Source organism: Vigna unguiculata, chromosome 5 (genome assembly GCF_037176805.1).
Source record: "Vigna unguiculata cultivar grain cowpea cultivar isolate G323 ecotype 2 chromosome 5, ASM3717680v1, whole genome shotgun sequence".
NCBI classification, from domain to species: Eukaryota; Viridiplantae; Streptophyta; class Magnoliopsida; order Fabales; family Fabaceae; genus Vigna; species Vigna unguiculata.
In genome coordinates, this window is record NC_140796.1 from 4,918,669 (window position 1) to 4,938,788 (window position 20,120).

At 26.5% G+C, this 20,120-nt stretch overlaps 2 protein-coding genes across 9 annotated transcripts; one reads left to right on the forward strand and one right to left on the reverse strand.

Annotated features, from left to right (window-relative positions):
* The first annotated feature begins 6,238 nt into the window (after positions 1 to 6,238).
* LOC114186251 (uncharacterized) lies at positions 6,239 to 10,292 on the forward strand. 2 transcript variants are annotated; one of them, XM_028074295.2, is made up of 8 exons: positions 6,239 to 6,324; positions 7,791 to 7,917; positions 8,079 to 8,195; positions 9,001 to 9,078; positions 9,284 to 9,396; positions 9,542 to 9,652; positions 9,769 to 9,872; positions 10,012 to 10,292. In XM_028074295.2, exons 1-8 carry the CDS (start codon positions 6,314 to 6,316, stop codon positions 10,038 to 10,040), a joined length of 690 nt encoding a protein of 229 aa, XP_027930096.1. In that variant the 5' UTR covers positions 6,239 to 6,313; the 3' UTR covers positions 10,041 to 10,292. The 2 variants fall into 2 exon arrangements, with proteins under 2 accessions (XP_027930096.1, XP_027930097.1); XM_028074296.2 differs by having other exon boundaries at positions 7,791 to 7,887.
* Positions 10,293 to 14,533: 4,241 nt separating this feature from the next.
* LOC114183922 (GTPase Der (DUF707)) lies at positions 14,534 to 18,649 on the reverse strand. Of its 7 annotated transcripts, none has more exons than XM_028071108.2 (15): positions 18,495 to 18,649; positions 18,307 to 18,384; positions 17,946 to 18,068; positions 17,616 to 17,669; positions 17,404 to 17,508; positions 16,865 to 16,948; positions 16,652 to 16,770; positions 16,452 to 16,553; positions 16,185 to 16,301; positions 15,981 to 16,049; positions 15,830 to 15,896; positions 15,668 to 15,721; positions 15,451 to 15,540; positions 15,303 to 15,338; positions 14,534 to 14,895 (listed from the first exon to the last, which is right to left on the reverse strand). In XM_028071108.2, the coding sequence occupies exons 2-15, from the start codon at positions 18,325 to 18,327 to the stop codon at positions 14,800 to 14,802; spliced, it is 1,137 nt and encodes a 378-aa protein (XP_027926909.1). In that variant the 5' UTR covers positions 18,328 to 18,384; positions 18,495 to 18,649; the 3' UTR covers positions 14,534 to 14,799. The 7 variants fall into 7 exon arrangements, with proteins under 7 accessions (XP_027926909.1, XP_027926910.1, XP_027926908.1 ...); XM_028071109.2 differs by having other exon boundaries at positions 17,404 to 17,514; positions 18,495 to 18,648; XM_028071107.2 differs by having other exon boundaries at positions 15,303 to 15,335; positions 17,404 to 17,514; positions 18,495 to 18,647.
* Between the last annotated feature and the right edge of the window lie 1,471 nt (positions 18,650 to 20,120).

The window sequence follows — 20,120 nt, forward strand, 5'->3', positions numbered from 1 at the left end:
TTAGAAGTTCTAAAAGCAGGTTTGCTTGGCCCAACGTAATTGGGCCCATAAGTATGATCGGATTGGTCAAATAAAGATAAAAGGAAGTTGGGTTTGGGAGCATTTCTTCCTGCATCCCTTTTTTCTTCCTACACCTCCATAAAATGTTTTATCTCATCTTACTTCTTCTGAATAAAATATATTAAAAATACTCAATTTATATCCTCTTTCTTTACATGGATGTCCCTCTTGACCTTCACATTGCCATCTCCATCATTTTCCTCACATATAACCAATTTTATCTTCATCATCTTTACATAATTATTTTGGGATTGACAAATCTGAAATACACTTTTAGATCTGGTAATGCCTTGCAGATTGTTCAATTCGAAACTAAATTTTTGGATTGGTCAATCGAATATGCATTACCGAATCAGGGAGTTTATACTGAATTATCCAATCCAATATGCATTTTTAATCTAATAATGCATACCATATTGGTGAATCTACTATGTAAAATATAAATATCCAATTGGTCAATATTATTGGAGTTGATTGCTATTCTTGGAAAAATTTATGGACATGAAAACTCTAATCCTAAATCATAAACCCTGACCCTAACCCATAAATCATAAATCCTAACCCTTGACCCCTAAATCATAAACCAAAAAAGAATAATTTTCGAATTGCACAATTTAAAAGTTCTTTTTAACTAGAGTGTATAATTTAGAACGGACATAAAGGAAAAAAATTATATTGGAGTGCAAGAAACTTTGCCTAAATAAGTAGTATCAAAATGGGCTAGTTAATAAACAAACGGAATGGGCTGATTCACCATGTAAGAATGCATAAAAAATTGTGGTCCACCTTATTACATAATGGGTTCGTGGACCATCTTGCCAATTATTTTTTAAAATTTGTACTTTTAAATTTATTTATTCATTTGTATATTATTTAAATCACACATACTCAATTATGTAATTTTTTTTTTCATTTTTAAATTGGTTAATTAAGGTATTTAATAAGATAAATTAAAATAATTATTATCTTTACTTTTTAAATTAATCTATTATAATTAATAATTGAAAGTGTTAATAATTTAAATTATAACATTATTGCATATTTACATTTTTCAAACAAAGTAACACCAAAAAAACCTTTTAAATTTATTTATTTTCACGTAATATAGAATTTAAGAAAGTATATTAGTGTGTGAATCTACCCACTCCATCTTACCCATTAGTTTGACGAGTTAGACAGATAGATCAAAATAGGTTGGTTGATTCAAATTATCAACCTTCAACCGACTCACAGTTTAAAGTCCACTATGTCATCTCTAACTTTAACGTTAACATAATCCTGACATCCAATAAAGAAAATGACAACGGACAAATTACGTTTAATAACTTTAATATTAATGTTTTATTAATATCAAACAAATAAGTAATAAGATCCAATAAAGTAGTATGATTTTTTAATTTTAATATTAATGACATTAATATCAAATCGACAAACGACACTGAAGTAATTAACCTCAATTTCTGACTGGAATATCATGTGACTCCCGAAACTTTAAAAAGTTTGTATATGTATAATAAAAATTTATGAAAATTAAATGAGGTAGAGTTTTAACTTTTTTGTTTTCTTATAAAACACGCCATTTAATATTAATAAATATTAAAACATAAGATTAAATACAATAAATAATAAAAATTCCATTAAGATTTTATTTTTAATTTTCTCTTTTCCTCTTGATTTATTTATCATTTTTATTCATCTTTCACATGTTCTTTTTATTTTTCAAAAAAAAGAAGAAGTTAAACTCTCATTTCTCACATGTTTTGTTTTAATATGGGTTAAAAAAGTACGTTAAATCGTTACATTGGTCCATATTTTCATAAGAAAATCTCAAGTAGGTCTCCTTCTATTCTTTTGTCTCAATTAGGTCTTTATTGTGGATAATTCGATGCAATTAGGTCATTTCTGTTTGTAGTAACTAACAACGTTAACTATGTGTCACATGTCAGCACCTAATTTATTTATTTATTTTTTATTTTTTTATGTCCTTTTTTTAATTTTTACCTCTTTTTAATAATTTAAAAGAAATAAAATTTATCATGTATCAAACTAATGTTGTGTCACGTTGTAGAGGCAGTGTGATGTGACAGTGGTAGTGACAGTGGCACATGTCATCATTGAATGAAAATTCTCAATTTATTCTTGTATTTGTTATTTATTCTTAATTTGGTCACAATTTTTTTAAAACTGAAGCAATTTCATCCATAAATCCTAAACCGTAAACAATTAACCATAAACCCTAAACCTAATCCACAAACTCTAAACCATAAACCCTTAACCCTAAAAAATACTTTTGCATTATTCAATAACATTAAGATTATATTTTTTTCCATAAAAAAGACTTTTGCATTGTACAATAAATTTCAGATTAAATAATTTGGAAATTATTTTTTTGATAAAAAATTAATTTTCGAATTGCATAATTTGAAAGTTATTTTTAATTAGAGTGTTCAATTTAGAAAGGATGTAATGGAAAAAAAAATTATATTGGAGTGCAAGAAACTTTGTCTAATAAGAAGCATCAAAATGGGCTAGTTAACAAACGGACGGAATAGACTTATTCACCATATAAGAATGCATAAAAAATTGTGGTCCACCTTATTATTACATAGTGGGTTCGTAGAGCGTCTTGCCAATTATTTTTTAAAATTTGTATTTTAAAATTTATTTATTTATTTGTATATTATTTAAATCACACATACTCAATTATATAATTTTTTTCCAGTTTTTAATTGGTTAATTAATGTGTTTAATAAGATAAATTAAAATAATTATTATCTTTACTTGTTAAATTACTCTATTATAATTAATAATTGAAACCTAATCTATAAGTGTTAATAAGTTTAAGGTTAAAATACCTTTTTTGTCTCAATTTTCGTCAAGTTTTGTTAAATACGTCAAAATTTTGGTTTTGTGTTCAAATAAGTCCCAGTTTTTGTCAATTTTGTTTAATTGGGTCCTTTTTTGCTAACACCATTTAAATCATTGACAGTCATGAACAGTGACTGCCAAGTGTCACTTTGTGATTTTTTTTTAATTTTTGAATTTTTTTTTTAAATTTTCTTAATTATTTTTAAATGTTCACGTGTCAACCCAATAGCGTGTCACATGTCAAAGTCAATATTATATTCAATTTGGTCCTTATATTTGTTATTTTTGTTCAATTTAGTCCCAATTTTGTTTAAAATTGACCAATTTTTTTTCTATCGAAGATGCAACCAAATTTAATTTTTATATCAAAGTTATAATGATGTGAATTTTAATATATTATATAAAAATATTTAATAAAAAATGTGAATTTTAATATAAAAATTAAATTTGGTTTCAATTTGGAGAGAGACTAGAAATAGTTCACATTAACAAAAATTAGAACTAAATTGAACAAAAATAACAAATATATGGACCAAATTGAATATAGAAGATTGACTTTGACATGTGGCACGCTGCTGAGTTGACACGTGGACATTTGAAAAAAATTTAAAAAAATCAAAAAAATCACAAAGTGACACGTGACAGTCACTGTTCATGGCCGTTAATGATTTAAACGATGTTAGCAAAAAATTACCCAATTGAACAAAATTGACAAAAATTGGAATCTATTTGAACACAAAATCAAAATTAAGACTTATTTGACAAAACTTGACGAAAATTGGGACCAAAAAGATATTTTAACCTAATTTTAATTACAATATTATTGCATATTTACATTTTTCAAACAATGCAATACCAAAAAAATCTTTTAAATTGATTTTTTTTACCGTAATTTATAATTTAAGAAAGTATATCGGTGAGTGAATCTACTCACTTCATCTTATCTTACCCACTAGTTTGACGAATTAGACAAATAGATCAAAACAGGTTGGCTGATTGAAATTATCAATTATCAACCATCAACTGTCTCGCAGTTTAAAGTCCACTATGTCATCTATAAGTTTAACGTTAACTTAAACACTGACATCCAATAGAGAAAATAACAATGGCCCAATTACGTTTTCTAACTTTAATATTAATGTTTTATTAATATCAAACAAATAAGTGATAAAATCCAATAAAGTAATTTGATTTTTCAATTTTAATATTAATGACATTAATATCAAACCGACAAATGACACCAAAACAAACAACTTCAATTTTTGAGTGGAATATCATGTGACTCCCCAAACTTTAAAAATTTTGTATTTGTATAATAAAAATTTATGAAAATTAAATGAGGTAGAGTTTTAACTCTTTCTTTTTCTTATAAAACACGCCATTTAATATTAATAAATATTAAACATAAAACATGTCATTTAATTTTCTCTTTCCATCTTGATTTATTTATCATTTTTATTAATCTTTCACATGTTTTTTTTTTATTTATGCAAAAAAAAAAGTTAAACTCTCATTCCTCACATATTTTGTTTCATTATGGAGAAAAAAGTAGGTTAAATAATTCTATTGTCCCAATTTCTGTAGGAAAATCTCAAGTAAGTCCCCTTTTTTTTTATCAATTAGTTCTTTATTTGAGACAAAATAACAAATTAAAGGGACTGAATTGAGAATTTTCACATTCAATAGTGACGTCTGACACTGTAACTGCTACATCACTTTGTCTCTGGTCTCTACCACGTATCATAACGTTAGCTTGACACATGATAGAGTTTTTTTTAAAATTAAAAAAATGGAAAAAACCTAATTGAGATAAAAAAAAATGAAAAAAAATGCTGACACGTGACACATAGTTAGCGCAGTTGGTGTACTGTTAATGGAAATGACCTGATTGCAACAATTCGTCTAAAATAAAGACCTAATTGAGATAAAAAAAAAGGAAAGGGACATATTTGACATTTTTCTACCAAAATGAGGATTAGTGGAATGATTTAACCAAAAAAGTATCTCTCTTGTATTGCTTGACATAAAATATTATTATTATTTTTTATCTCATCACTCTTTTGTATGGTAACTATTATGTGTTTTTTCATAACCTGATATTTTAAATGTAGCTAAATTATAATTGTTTTTTCATTTAATAATTATGTATCTCAATATTTAATTACATTTTGATGTTTAGTGTTGATGTTTTTTAAAATAGGTATACTTATGAATAATAAAATAATACATTCATTTTTTAAATATGATAAAAAAAAAACTATATGTGAAAGTGAAAATGAAAATTTAATTTCTTCACTTATTCAAAAGAATGATATTAAAGATCTTATTATTTAATTTTGTTTTATCAGTGATAATGATTAAATATATAAATTTTGAGTATATTATTTTAACTCTCCTAAAATTATTGGTCAAGATTTGTCATTGATAATATGATGCGACCGAAAGTGACTCAATCTTTTTACTTTAATACTAATATCACATTGATAACCAAATGATAAATGATGTGACCGAAAGTAACTTGATTGTTTGTCTTTAATATTAATATCACATTATAAAAAATAGATTAACGACGTGACTAACGTTAAGAAATGAATTTTAAGTCTAAAAATCAACTTCACAAAATTAATTTGTAAGGTGAGGTTTATACTCACTTATATAATAAATGAATTTTAAGTCTAAAATTTATTATAATAATTATTATCATTGTTATTGTTATCATAATTTATATATTTTTATCACTTATTCTTACTATATATTCCTTAATGAAACTAACAATATTTTTTATAATTTTAGACACTATTGTGGGACAATTAACAAATTCAAAGACTACATTTTTCAGTTTAATTAAGAACTAAAATTTTTAGTCTTCAAAAGATAACATGGTTAAGCGTTGAAGATAAAGATGATTAATGGTGAAAAATGAAGTGATGATGATAATTTGTAACTAACGAGCGTTTTATAATGATTATTAGATTATATGTTCAAAATGAACAGGTAAGCAAACTTTAGTTGTCTTCAAACACAGCTAACTACACATGTTTTAGTGTCAGTTTCTAAGTTTTTTTATGGTGTAACAAGGAAAAATATATAATTTTGTAAGAATAATTTAAAAAAAAATATGAACTAATTATTTTTAAGCATGGAAACTATTTAGTGATTTTTTATCTTATCAAATAAAAAATTGTTTTTATTTATTAAAGAATAAAGTTATGTAATTAAATAATAATAATAAAAATATATATTTTTATATGATAATGTTGATGATGAAAATTAATACTTAACTTCAATCTTGGGCTATAAAAGGTATAGACACACACAAAAATAAATACAAAGACATCTTCATTTGTTCCTCTTTTCCTCTTTCTCTTGTTTTAGCAGTGGTAGAATGGCAAGAGGGTATGTCACTTTCTTCCTTCTAAATTATTTATATGATTACAAATATTGTAACTCTATTTACCACATTACTCAGTGCATAGATCTGGTCATTCTGGATTATTCAAGTTACAATTTGTTACAAATCCCTAATTTTGAAACTATTTTTCTCATTCCTTTTAGGAAAATTTGTTTGCTATCACAAAATGTTTGTTTCAAATTTAAATTTATGTTTTACATTTTTTAGAAGATCTTTTCATGTGAAATAGATATATTTTTATATGTTAAGTGTTATTAATTTTTATTTTTTTTGGTGATGAGAGGTTAATTTTTCTCCTATTTTAACCGAGTATTTGTCCAATTGACAAGATTGTTTATATATTTTTTTCTCTATTCATTTATTATAGTTATTCTTACATAAAAAAAGAGTTTTGATCTCACAATTTATATACTATAAGTTTTCAATTTTTTTAAAGAAAGTGGATATCATGAAAATTTTTATCAAAATTTTAAAGAATTAAATACCGATCTGGATTAGAGATGACAAAACGAGTTTAAATCGATGTACTAATTATTGAATCTATTCAAATATGATATCTGAATCGGATAAGTCGAATTAGGTATTTTAATTTTAACCTAGATCCGCCGCAACTCATCATCATGGTCGATCATTGATAACGTCTTTTGTTTATTATTTTTTAAATAAATAAAAATAATTTTAATTTTATTATATATTTTTCAAAAATAATCACCTGAAAAAATTAATATATATATATATATATTAATTTACTTTATAATTTAATTTTTCTATACAAAAATTAATATTTAAATAAAGTTTAAACTAAAATATGTATAAATTTAGTATTATTTTCATTTAAATTAATTTTACAAAATAAACAATTCGTTTTTTTTTCTTTTGTTTTTTTGCCAAACGAGTATGTCCCTTGATAATTCACATCCGACCAAACCCATCTTAAAAAAACCAATAATTATGTTCGATGAAGTAGTATTTTTTCAATCCAAATTTACAATAGAAATTTTTTATCTACATCCATCTTTTAAGAAACTTTTGATGATTTTGCTTTCACCTATTTCTTTAAAACAAAATTTATTAATTTTTTTTTTGATTTTCCTTTATTCCATACAAAAATTCATTCATATTCTCTCTCATGTTTGATGCTTTTCACAAAATCTTGTCCTCAATTTTCTAATAATAATAATAATAATTATTATTATTATTATACTTTATGTATATAAATATTTATTTATTGATTTACATTTATTACTTGAATTACTTTCTGAATATTTCTTTATCTGTTTATATAAATATTTACATGTCCATACACGTGGTGAACGACAATTGATATCTAAATTGATGTCATTCATTTGTGATTTGTGATTATCTTTGCAAGAACAATTAACATTGTGTTGTTGAATTTGCATTGTAACATTTTTGTTTGTCTAATGTAATGATTTTGATGTATAATCAGGAATCCTGCACCTGAATTCAATCCCATCCATGAAATTCAGTTTGAGGAAGTGTTGGGTCGTGCCGATGGATATCCTAATCCCATTGGACAATTTCATGTCCAAACTCAATCTCAGAATGCTCCACCCGTATTTATATACCAAATTTTTTTCTATTTTCTGTTTCGTAAAACTATTTTTAATTCAACTATTACATTTATATTATAATATATACTTTGCTTTGCCATTTTCTAAAATTAAAAAAAATGATATTGTTTTCTTTTCTAACATTTTTCCTTAATGTTTTTCAGACTGAGGAGCAAGGGTTACCCAACTTTCCTCCTAATTATTCTTATGAAATAGGAGAGTCATCATCATCCAGGAATGCTGCTAGGGTTGAGTCTCCCATAGATCTCAACACTCAACAGGTCAATTTTATTTTTTCACTACTTCATTTTTTTTATTCATTTAAGTAACAAATTATGAATTATGCATGCTTTCATCTGTTTTTGCCTAAATTTATATTTTTTATGATGTTTTTTTGGTTATATTTTTAAAATATATTGATATGAATGTTTAAAATATATTAAAATTAGTGTATCTTAAAAATATAGTAGAGTAATATACAGCATAAAAAACTCAACAGAAACATCTATGGTAGGTGAAGTGTCTGAGATAAAGAGAAAAATATTAATAAGATTGAAAATTAAGGATATGTTTAGAAGAGATTCAATATTAAAAATAAATACAAAGAGTTTTTTCATAAATTTTCTATATATATGTGATCATTAATGGGCTTCAATTAATGATTCATTCATTCAACTAAATAAATCATTAATTAAATACTTTAATGAATGCACGGTCTTTATTAATACTAGTCTAAAATTTGTATTTATTTTTAGACAATAATTAATACTTATTTTTAAAAAATCATTTAATAACTATATTATAATACTATAATAAATAATATAAAATAATTTATAAGTTAAATAAAGTTATGTATGTATATATCATTACTCTTATTTTTATAAACACTTTTAATCCACACAAATGTTTCTCTGTTTCACAAAACTCCACTCTAATTTATCCTCAGTCATATATATATATATATATATATATATATATATATATATATTTGTGCATGTTTTCTGCATCATATAATTGAATAATAATAAACTTAAGATTCTTGTTCTGTCATCTACCATTTTCCTTAGTATTTTTTCTGTGTTTCAGTCTCTGCAACAAGGAATATCTCATCTGCATCTTGATTCCTACGAAATCGGAGAGTCTTCCTCAGCAAGGAATGTTAGGGTATGTTATATGACTCATATATATATATATATATATATATATATATATATATATATATATATATTAATACATAAACAGTGTAATGTACTTTTGTTTCAGTTTCATGAAGTTACTTTATTTATTTATCTATACTTACGTTTGTGTTTGTGAAAATGATTATATCTGAAATAAGTGTTTTTTATGGTGATTTTTTCTTTGAATCCAGATGAGAATGAACATTGAAGAGTCTCTCATGGAATCAGTTTATCCAACTACTCCGGTCACTGCAAACCCTTCTCCACCACCACCACCAGTCACTGCAACCTCTCCCCCGTCACAGTGAGTTATTCTCAACTTACACACTTTCATGTATATGAACACACAAAAACAAAAACATATATATAAACCTAGTATCAATACGAGACTACTATGTTTTATGTTTGAGATTTTGTATTATATATATCCTGTTCTATCATCAATGTAGGATTTTCAGAAACTCAGCTTATGACCCATCCTTTGAGATGCGTGGATTACCTTTGGATCCCCATCTGAGATTGTTTTTCTTTAACAATCATCCTGACCAACCTGTAGTGTGGTAATTTTCATTTTCATTCTATATTCTATTATATTAATTAACACATTAACATATACATGCACACACCATAATTTTTTTTTATATTTTACTTATGTTCTATCATCTCATCAATGTAGCAACAACATGAACACACTTTATGATCCATCATTTGAAGAGCGTGGATTACCTTTAGATCCACACTTGAGGTGTTTTGCCTTGGAATTGGCCAAAAAAAATGCTGGTGAGTTTTTTTATTTTATTTTATTTTATTGTATAATCTATTTTATTATCACTCGTGTTTCATTTTTTGTTTTTGTTTTATAGAAGTATCTTAATTGTTTGATTTGTGTGCTTATGTGTATATATTGTTCATGTTTCAGAGAATGGTGATAAGACAGATTTGAAGTGATGGGAAGCAATGAATTCACATGGCAAGGAGCATGGATTCATATTTGTGCTTTTTAGTCATGAAAACTTAGACAATATTATCGTATTTTTAAGATTTCAATAAGCCTTTCAGACATCGTACTCATAAGGGCATTTGGATATTTTCTATTGTGTTTAAGTTTCTGGATTGGTTTTATATGGTTTGTTTTGCTTTGATGGTTGAACTTATCTTATATTTGAACCTTTTATATGCTATATTAAATAAATATATACATTGATCAATCACTTCTTCATATTCTTTATTAATTGAAATTGTATTCCTCACATGAAAATTAATTTGTTCGATTTGGAAGCTTTTATAACTTCAAATGTTGTAAAACATATTTTTTTCCTTTTGCTAATATTCTAAGAATAGTTCTTTAATTTGTAACATTAATGGTTTTTGTTTTAATAACTTTTTTATTTCAAAAAAAGCATGATAATTATCACACATTTTTTATTCCTGCTTCTATCTCTCTTACAAAAATGACCGTGTGACAAAGGTTGAAAAATGATTTTTTCTTACTAACCAAGTATTGGTACTTCAATATTCAATAAAATAATAACGACTCATGGAAAAAATTTTCTTCCGAAAAACTATTATCGTAGAAAACATGCAAACAAGGTAGTGGAAAGAGAGATATTGATATAGGTGGATTTCCAAAATATATAGACAGTTTTCATTTTTTTTAAGTCTTAAATATATTTTAAATATCCTTATAAATGACTAGATTTTGTTTTTATTTTTTAAAATGTTTAAAGTTTCTCCGTTAATGATAAACACCTGTGTTACTCTTGGTCTTAAAGTGGTTTATATAGTATTTTGAATGTTGAAATAAAGTATCTTAAATAGCGGAAGAAAAACATTATTAGGGGTGCAATTTAAAAAAAAATCACAATTAAGACATAATAATTTACAGTACAGGAAAAATATATTTGAAGGAGTTTATTTTGGTCAAAAATAATTGAAAGTGAATAAAAATGTTTAATTAATAGTTTAATTAATAATGCAACATGTATATGATAAAAAATTATTATAAATGTTTAATGTTTTTTTTAAGATATATGTAAAGAGAAGATAAACTTAAAGGCATTCAACATTTTCTGAAAAACATTCAATATTTTTCTTTTCATTAAATAGTCAGTTCAATTATTTACTGTTTTATTAATTTGTGCATTTATGATTTATATCATTTAATATATTTTTGTGTAAAATCATTAAATGTTTTAAAAATTAAATTCTTTTAATTTATTAAATAAAAGAAAATATTAAATCATTTTGGCTTGCAGTTAAAAGGTATTACATACACACAATGCAATTAATATTGAATTTAATAAAAGATAGAAGTATGGTGGTTTTTAATGTATGAATAATTTTTTATGATAGTTCTAGAAAAAAATTATTTATTGCACAATTTTGTAATATGATAATTAATTTTGAAATTCTTTTTCAAACACTGCTGTTCATACAAACTGATGTTTATAATTGTTTTTTAAAAGAAGACATGAACAAGAACTGCGGTAAGAGGTTACTAAAGTTAATTTTTATTAAAACACCACTAAATTAATTTTTAAAATTAAAAAAATGTACTTTGATTAGTTTAATATAAATTTAATTATGTCACACTGACTTTAATTTTTTAAATTTAAATAAAACGTACCAATCACACTACTTGAACTATTTTTTTAAGTCATATACTATACAACACTCCAACATTTAAAAAATAATAAAAATCCTTTAGAAAAGTAGAGTCATATAATTACATAACTTAAGTATATAGAAAATAAAAACAAATAATGTTATTATGCCTGATTTTCTTAAAACATCTAAAAATATTATATTTCAAGTTTTGCATTGAAATATAATTTATTTATTATAAAGTATTGTTTTCAAACACAATTTGCTTATTTCGATAATATTTTTTTTTTGTTGTTCCTACTTTTCATTTTTGAATATGATACCTTTAATCTTAATTTGGTTATTTATTTTAGTTTCCTCAAATGTTTCTATTCAATAATGTTCAATAATGTTCGTCTTTTTTTAGTTTACCATCAATTTAATGATAGTGATAAATTAAGAGATACTGCATCAGATAAGTATTTTCTCACCTGAATCAAAATATTATATCTCTCAATACACAACCATATCAGGATTATTTATTTAAGTAAATATTTAAGTAGTTTTTATCTAACACTAATTAATATTTATATAAATAGGACTAAACAAGAAAATAATACCTTAATTCTAATTAGTTATTTTATACGTATCAGTGTTAGGATTAAAAACATAAAAAAGTTATAAAAATTTTGATAGTTAAAAGTTTTTTTTAAGGGATTGAAAACAAAATTAACTTATAATAAGGAGTAACAATAATTTACAATGAAAATAAATAAAATCCTGGGAGAGTTAGCTTAGTAATAATGTTAGTTTCTACAACATGGTAACCAAGATTTATATCCTAATTAAAAAGTCACCACATTTATTTTCCGATTGTGGTTTGACTTATTTGAAAAGAAGATACAAGTGAGAAAAAGAAAGTAAACATGTTTACCTTAGTGAAAATAAAATTGTGAAAAGGTAGGTACGAATTAGTGAGAATAAAATTGTGACATATTAGCTACGGATTAGCGAGAACAAAATTGTGACAAATTAGTTATTGATTAGCGAGAATAAAATTGTGACAGATTAGCAAGAAAAAAATTGCGACAAATTAGCTACAAATTAGCGAGGAAAAAATTGCGGCAGATTAGCTACGGATTAACGAGGACAAAATTGCGACAAATTAACTATGGATTAGCAAGAAAAAAATTATGACAGATTAACTACGGATTTGTAATAGCAAATTTGCGAGAAAATAGCATCAGATTAGGTAGAATTTATAAAACTTTCTGATTTCAATTAGCGAGGGATTTGCGATGGATTATATCCCTCTTTAGTTAGCTACCTAAATTTATTTTCGAAATATTGCGTAGCTATTTGATAGCTAATCTGTTGCAAAACCTGTTAGCAAAGGATTAACTACGGAATAGCTAGAAACTATTCCGTAACTAATATGAATTTTTTTTAGTGTTAATTTGTCAAATAAAAAAAATACTTTAATACTTTTGTAACCGAGAAAAAAATTCTTAAAATATGATCATGGGAGGAAAGTATTAAGGATTTTAAAGTGAAATATATGTTGATTTTTTTCATTTCTTAATACATTAACTTTATTTAGGATGTACTATTCTAATAAATTAAAATACAATTCTAAGATTTTAGTAAGGGTATTAAATTTGATTGGATTTGTCGTTGACAACAAATTTGGTGGGCCAAAAGGGGTGTTGGTCTAAATGGATCAGACTTATCCGTTTTGACACTCCTAGTTTTTAGCACATATTTTTACAAATTTTTAATTATATTCATACAAGGTAATGTAAATATTTTTTTATTATAATTTCTAAAACATACTATAAAAATAGAATAATATTAAATACTTATCTCATAGATATGTTATATATATATATATATATATATATATATATATATATATATATATATATATATATAACAAATTATTATAGGTATGAAGCATAAATTATCACATAACTATAATAAATTTATTACAGAGTAAATTATTAATATACCACTTTTTACAAGAATATGATACACAACATTCACATCATGTCATTTCCAACTCAAGCATCATAAGTCAAATGTCTAACTAGTCACATGTACATAGTCCTCATGGCTCAACTTGACACAAGATATAAAACTTTATTTACGAAAGTATTTTTCTCTATATGTGAGTCTGTAGAGTTAGAATCAATCCCCTTCAGAATCTCAATTCAATACACATACTAACATCACCACACCATAGGATTAACTCATTATGAATCCCTACACTCTGAAAACATGCATTCATACACTTTCAAATACATCTCAACCAATCATTCACATGTATACAATTAATATAAAATATTAAAACACTAACTAGAGTTAAGAATCAAAGAATTTTCGTCCAACGCCCCTAGAATACCCCTAGTGCAACCATGCATTTCATTTGTAACTCTATTTCAGCTCATGAAACACCACTTTGATCAATTTGATATCTCACAGAGAAATTCCCACCAAGAGTCGAACCAATCAACACAACATAAGTAGTTCAATTACATATTTTAATAATACTATTTAAACTTAATCTAGTTTTCCTTACCTCAAGCAGAAAACTCCTAATTCTTAAAAACACCATAACATTTGGTAAAAGAAATTAAAATAATGTTATTCTTTTTGTCACTTGAGCTTGTCCTATATCTTATCATTATCATTATGATCATTAATCATGAGTTGACACCATACATAAATTTAAATATCAATGATATTATTGAATAAAAGAACCACATTTTTATGCTTTAGAAAATAAAACACTTGAGTAAAAGCATTATTAGTAAAGAGATAAAATTGAATAAAATAAAAATAAATAGTAAAACTAAAAATGATAATGAAGCAAAGGACAAAACAACTATTTTCATTTGGAAACGGTTAACAAATGAAAAGTTATACTACAATGCACCAAACTCAAATTAAGGTGAAGCTTTTTTCCCAGGAACACATGATGCCTATGAGATGATAAAAACAAAATTCCTCTAGGCCCTTTCATCTACCATGATCAACATTTTTTTGTAATTGCCAATCGAATTTGCTTCTTTTTACAAATATTTGTATTTTGATGAAATCTATACAAAATTTGACTAAGTTTTGGTTATTGAAATGGATCAACCCAACATTTATCATCTTCAACTGCCTTCTGCCACCGTTTTCTAAACACTTGTAATTCATGGAAAGAAAGTCTTCTCACCTGCAGCACCATTATCCAAAATACTATAATTAAGTAGTAGCAACTTGAAAGCAACATTGTTTAGATATTACTAAAGGCTAAGAACCAATTAGTTAACATAAAAAATTCCTCATAGATAAGGTTTTCAATTCAACAAACCAAGCATGTCATTTTCCATCTTTTAAGATATTTGCATTGGGCTAATGACCATGCACAAGACTAGAATTAGATAAATGTTTTTGTTTCCAATCAAACAACAACCTAACATAAGTCCACCCAGAAAGAAACATTCACAAGAATGGATTCTGAACCTAACTGGAAGAGTAGTTTTGGAACAGAAAAATGAACTGTGATTTTAACGCAGAAGTAAATTTTCAGCATGCCAATGGTTTGGGCTAAAAGTATTGTGACAAGAGTAACTAACTCACATCAACTCTATGATTCTTTGCCCGAGACGAAACCTGCTAAAAAGTCAGATAAATTTCAGTAGAATTAGAGTCACAGTTTTCATACATAAAGCATGCTAAAATTCTTTGCAAAATGCAAAAAATTTGCAACACATGCCACATTTCTGACCTGATCCAAATCTTGGCCTCCAAGAGTAGGATGGCCATAGTGGACAATATATTCAGCATCTACAACACCAACATTTTTTGTTCGATCACCCTAAGTATCCATAAACAAAATCAGATTAAACGATGAAGTAAAAGAAGCTTAACATGCATGAGCAAAATTATCAAACAGAAGCAGAGAAACTCATCAAACAGAACCAGAATTAAGGAACTTAACATGCCTGAGCACAGTAACCTAGCTGCATATCTAGACCCCATGCATGGATCAAGTCATTCTGTAAAAGAAAGTGAACCATAAACGATGAATAAAGGGAGTAATCATAGCAAAGAAATGCTTATAAATGCTTTGGAAGTAGTAGCATTATACTGAGAAAATGGTGCACCTGAATCATATACCAAACGCAACGCCAAGCAGCTCTTGAGAAAACAGGAGCCATCATTTCAACATATCTGAAACAATTGGAGAACCTTTCTTATACTATAGTAATGTGAAGGGAAAACTCATTAAATTTGAATTAACCACACAACTTTTACCCTGTGCAAGGAGGAGCAGAGCTATTTTCATCACACCCTTTGCCTCTACCACCAGTTTTGTAAATCCTTCTGCATGAACAATGGCAAAAAACATACTCAGTATAGACACAAGTATCTACTTTAAAACTACCTTAAATTTCACTAGTGCATGTCGGGGAAATTAAGAAAACATTCTGACAACAGAAAAAAGGTTAACAGGAGAACCTGTGCACATTTGACCTCCTCCCACGTGCGGTAATCTGATGATGTACCTCTGATTTTTCAGTATCAAGTGCTGGTTGTGATATCTCAAGTCCTTCACTTTCTATAATAGAAACATACCTAAAATCATTGAAGTATGTACATATATCAGATCAACCTCTAATGCTTAAGATGATGTACCAATAACGTAAGACTTCTTTTAAGGTATTTAGAAGTTATAACAGCTAGTTTTAAACTACGTTATTTACTACGACCAAATTTAGTGTATACCTATCAGGGTGGAAGTTTTCAACTCCAAGATCCTCATCCCACAGGAAAATATAACCATATTCTGCAACTATGTCTGGGTGTAAGAAACGTTTGGCAAACCACCTAGTCAAGGAAAACGGGTCCAAGAATAAACATTTTTAGGAAAAATGAAACACTAACTCTACATATTCTAGATTGCAAACAAATGTGAGGTCCCCTACCATTTACTTTGATTGACTACAGCTACATGAATGACCTGATTATTCCATTCAAAGTCATTCCATTTGTCAACAATGCCATCATAGTGGAAAAGCATCACGACAAAATTACTTGCTAGAAACTGCAATTTGGGTTAGAATGAGTCATCTCTCGATACATATAAAAAAAGAGAATATCACTAATGAACATTCTGTAGAAAATACTTCTGAAGTTACCTTTTTGACCATTTTGTCAACAAGGTCTTTCTGCTTTATCCCAACTGCCATTGCAAACAAATTGCTTGACGCGTTTTGCTTATTCTGTTCAAATGTGTCCAAGTCAAAAAATAACCACAAGAATCATAGAAAAATATGCACAGCTCAGGCTGAACTCAATTGAAGAGATTACTTAACCTATTTCAATAACTTTGCACTGAAATAGCTGTAAGGAGTGTTGAAATTGCAGAAGTTAATGACAAACTCAGAATATGTGAGTATGCAAATGCAAACTTTCTCTTGATCAAACAATACAGAATATCTGAACAGATATTCTTGACTCTGGTTTTAGTATATTTGTTGCCACGGTAAATGAACAGAAAAGTCAGTTCCTTTTAACATTATATACCCTTTTGAAATTGAAAACTATACTGCGACAACCATGCATATACTAGTCCTAGACAAACAATTTTGCAGAGAAAACGTACAACTCTAACAATATGGTCTTGTTAGGTCACAGGAAAAAAATAATTTAGTGGCCATGAATGACTGAAACTCACCTTGATTGTGTTAGCCACTGGAAGATTCCACAAATGCCTCATTTCCAAATCAGAAGTCTTGGAGATTATGCCTTCAGGTAGTGCCGTACTTCCACCAGACCTGCACTGATTCTACTAAACAAAATAAGCAAATGTAAGCATTAAAGTTGAACATCGTAAGCAGTAAACTATATCGATGACTCAAGTTGAACATGCTGAGTAAGAAAACTAACCTTGCAAGTATCATTTTCCAATTTCTCAGTGTTCATTCTCCATCTCGATAGTTTCTGCAGTACAAAATCAAAACTGTCATATTTCCATGTTCAAAATTTGAAGGAACATGAACCTTTGTATAGTTAAATTCAAAGTCAAACCCAGTTGGCTATTTGATCCACAGACAACCACCCTCGAATTCACCAATAAGAATCCATGAATTCAACCCAAATTTGCATTCATGGTGAAAAAAAAAAGTCAACCAGGTCAACCAACCCCATGGAAAATGAATTAACAATCCTGAAACAATTCCATGCAGAAAAACTATTTCAGCGGCTTATATTATATACCTCGTTGTAGCGTTGAGCAAAGAATGAACTCGAGAAAAGCAAAACAACACAAAGTATAGAAACCGCCGGAACGATGCCACAGAGGCATGATCTTTTACAATTTGAATCAGCATCCGAAATTTCCTGACAGAAGATACGAGGGAAAAAGGTTAGATGAAAAAGTTAACCCCTTTTTGGAGTACTTTTCTATACAAAATAAAAGGAAAAAGAAGAAGGCAGAGTCAAATACACTAAAAGGGAATAAATTGAAACTGACGAAACAGTGGAAGGGAACATAAAACGTTGGTAACATTAAACAACAGAGACAAGAATGAATAGATTCAATTGTGACAATGAATGAATGAAGGTAAAAGTAACCTACTCGACTGTGTTGTGTCTTCATTTTCTGGTTTCGGAAGCAGAGCAAAACACAAAGGTTGAGTTTTACTTCTTGTACAATCTGTTGACCAGAAACAATGAAAGATGAAGATGAGATTGAGAAACAAGGTTATTAGTGGCAAAAATAGTGATGGCCATGATCACGATTGAACGAGCATGAGGGTAAGTTACCTTTGTTTCAGTGGATGTTGATATAGTTGGTTGATAAAGAAAGATAACAAACACGGAATGGGATAGCACTTTGCACGATGATCTTCTATAATCTATGGTATGTTGAAAAAAGCTAAGGTTGTTGTTGTTGAAACGTGCAATCTAGAATATATTTATATTTGTATATTAATACTTTCAAGCGCCAAAGTAAAATGTTTTGTTCATAGTTTTCTGCTAATCAAATAGTTTATGTTCTGTAACTGCCGATTGCATAACTGGCATGTATGTGGCGTAATAACTTGGACTTGGCGTTAACACATGTGCTTAATTTCCCTTCAAGTTTACAAAAAGCGAAATTTTTGTTATTTATTTGCCTATGATTACGATATATGAACATGAATGATTTATTGACTTGATTTTAATATACTTTTGATTGACTAATATTTTTATTCTTTTAATTTAAAAAAAAAAAAGAACAATAGAGAAACAGAGAGAGGGAGAGAGGTTCACGTCCAAAATTATTTAATTTAATTTAATTTAATTGAACTATGGTTATGAGTTTGATTTGAATATGACTTGTGTAATTAGGTTTTAATAGTTGTTCAACCTTCGATTTATTAAATTGGTTAAACTAATCAATCATTATTCATGAGATTTGTGGGTCAATCCACATCAAACCCTAATCCATTTAGGTAATTGATATTTTGCTTCCTTTTAACTATATTTTTTCTATAAATTTCAAATCTAATACCTTTTTTATCAGGTTCAGATTCGATTTTATCCACTCTAACAATGTCCGTTATCAATTATATAAACAAACTAAAAATACTATTACTTAAATTTGTAGTTTAAATTTTGTTCAAATTCTAAATCTTGATACTTTTTATTAAAATAAATAAATGACAAGATGTACGACTGTATAATAAAAAATAATTTAAAATATAAATTATATAATTTATGTGTGATCATATAACTACTAATAATATAACTTTTTGAAAATACTAATATAGTTGTACTCGTAATACCTAACGTTCATACTTAATCGTAGTTTTCTTGGAATAATTTTTTAATAAATTTTAATATATATAAGTATATATATATATATATATATATATATATATATATATATATATTAAGATATAAACCTATTTTTTCTCTGTTTAACCCTATTTAGTACTCTACGATAAAAACAACAAAATCAACTTAAAGAAGATTTGGTTAAAGAATGAAAAAAAAAAAACAAAACAAAAGTAATCTAGTTAAAAAAAATGTATAAAATCATTTTAATTTTTCTTAAAAAATATAAATCAAATTTAAATATTAGTCATTTTTTTGTTTACATGCAAAATTATTATTATTATTATTATTAGTATTGAATATTATTGTAAATTTAATTTATGTATGGTAATATTAAAAAAAAGGAAGTTATACGTGACCTAAATGTTAATAACATATAAATTTATATTTATTTTAGCTTTCAGCCAAGTTTTTTAAGATATTATATTTTTTTACATTATTTTATTTGTTATGTAATTATTATGACTTTTTTAAATTCGTCTCAGATAAATTTAAAAACTATTGAGACTATTTTAAATTTTTGTTATTTATTGAGTTATTAAAATTTCAAAATCTTTAGAGTGTGTTTGG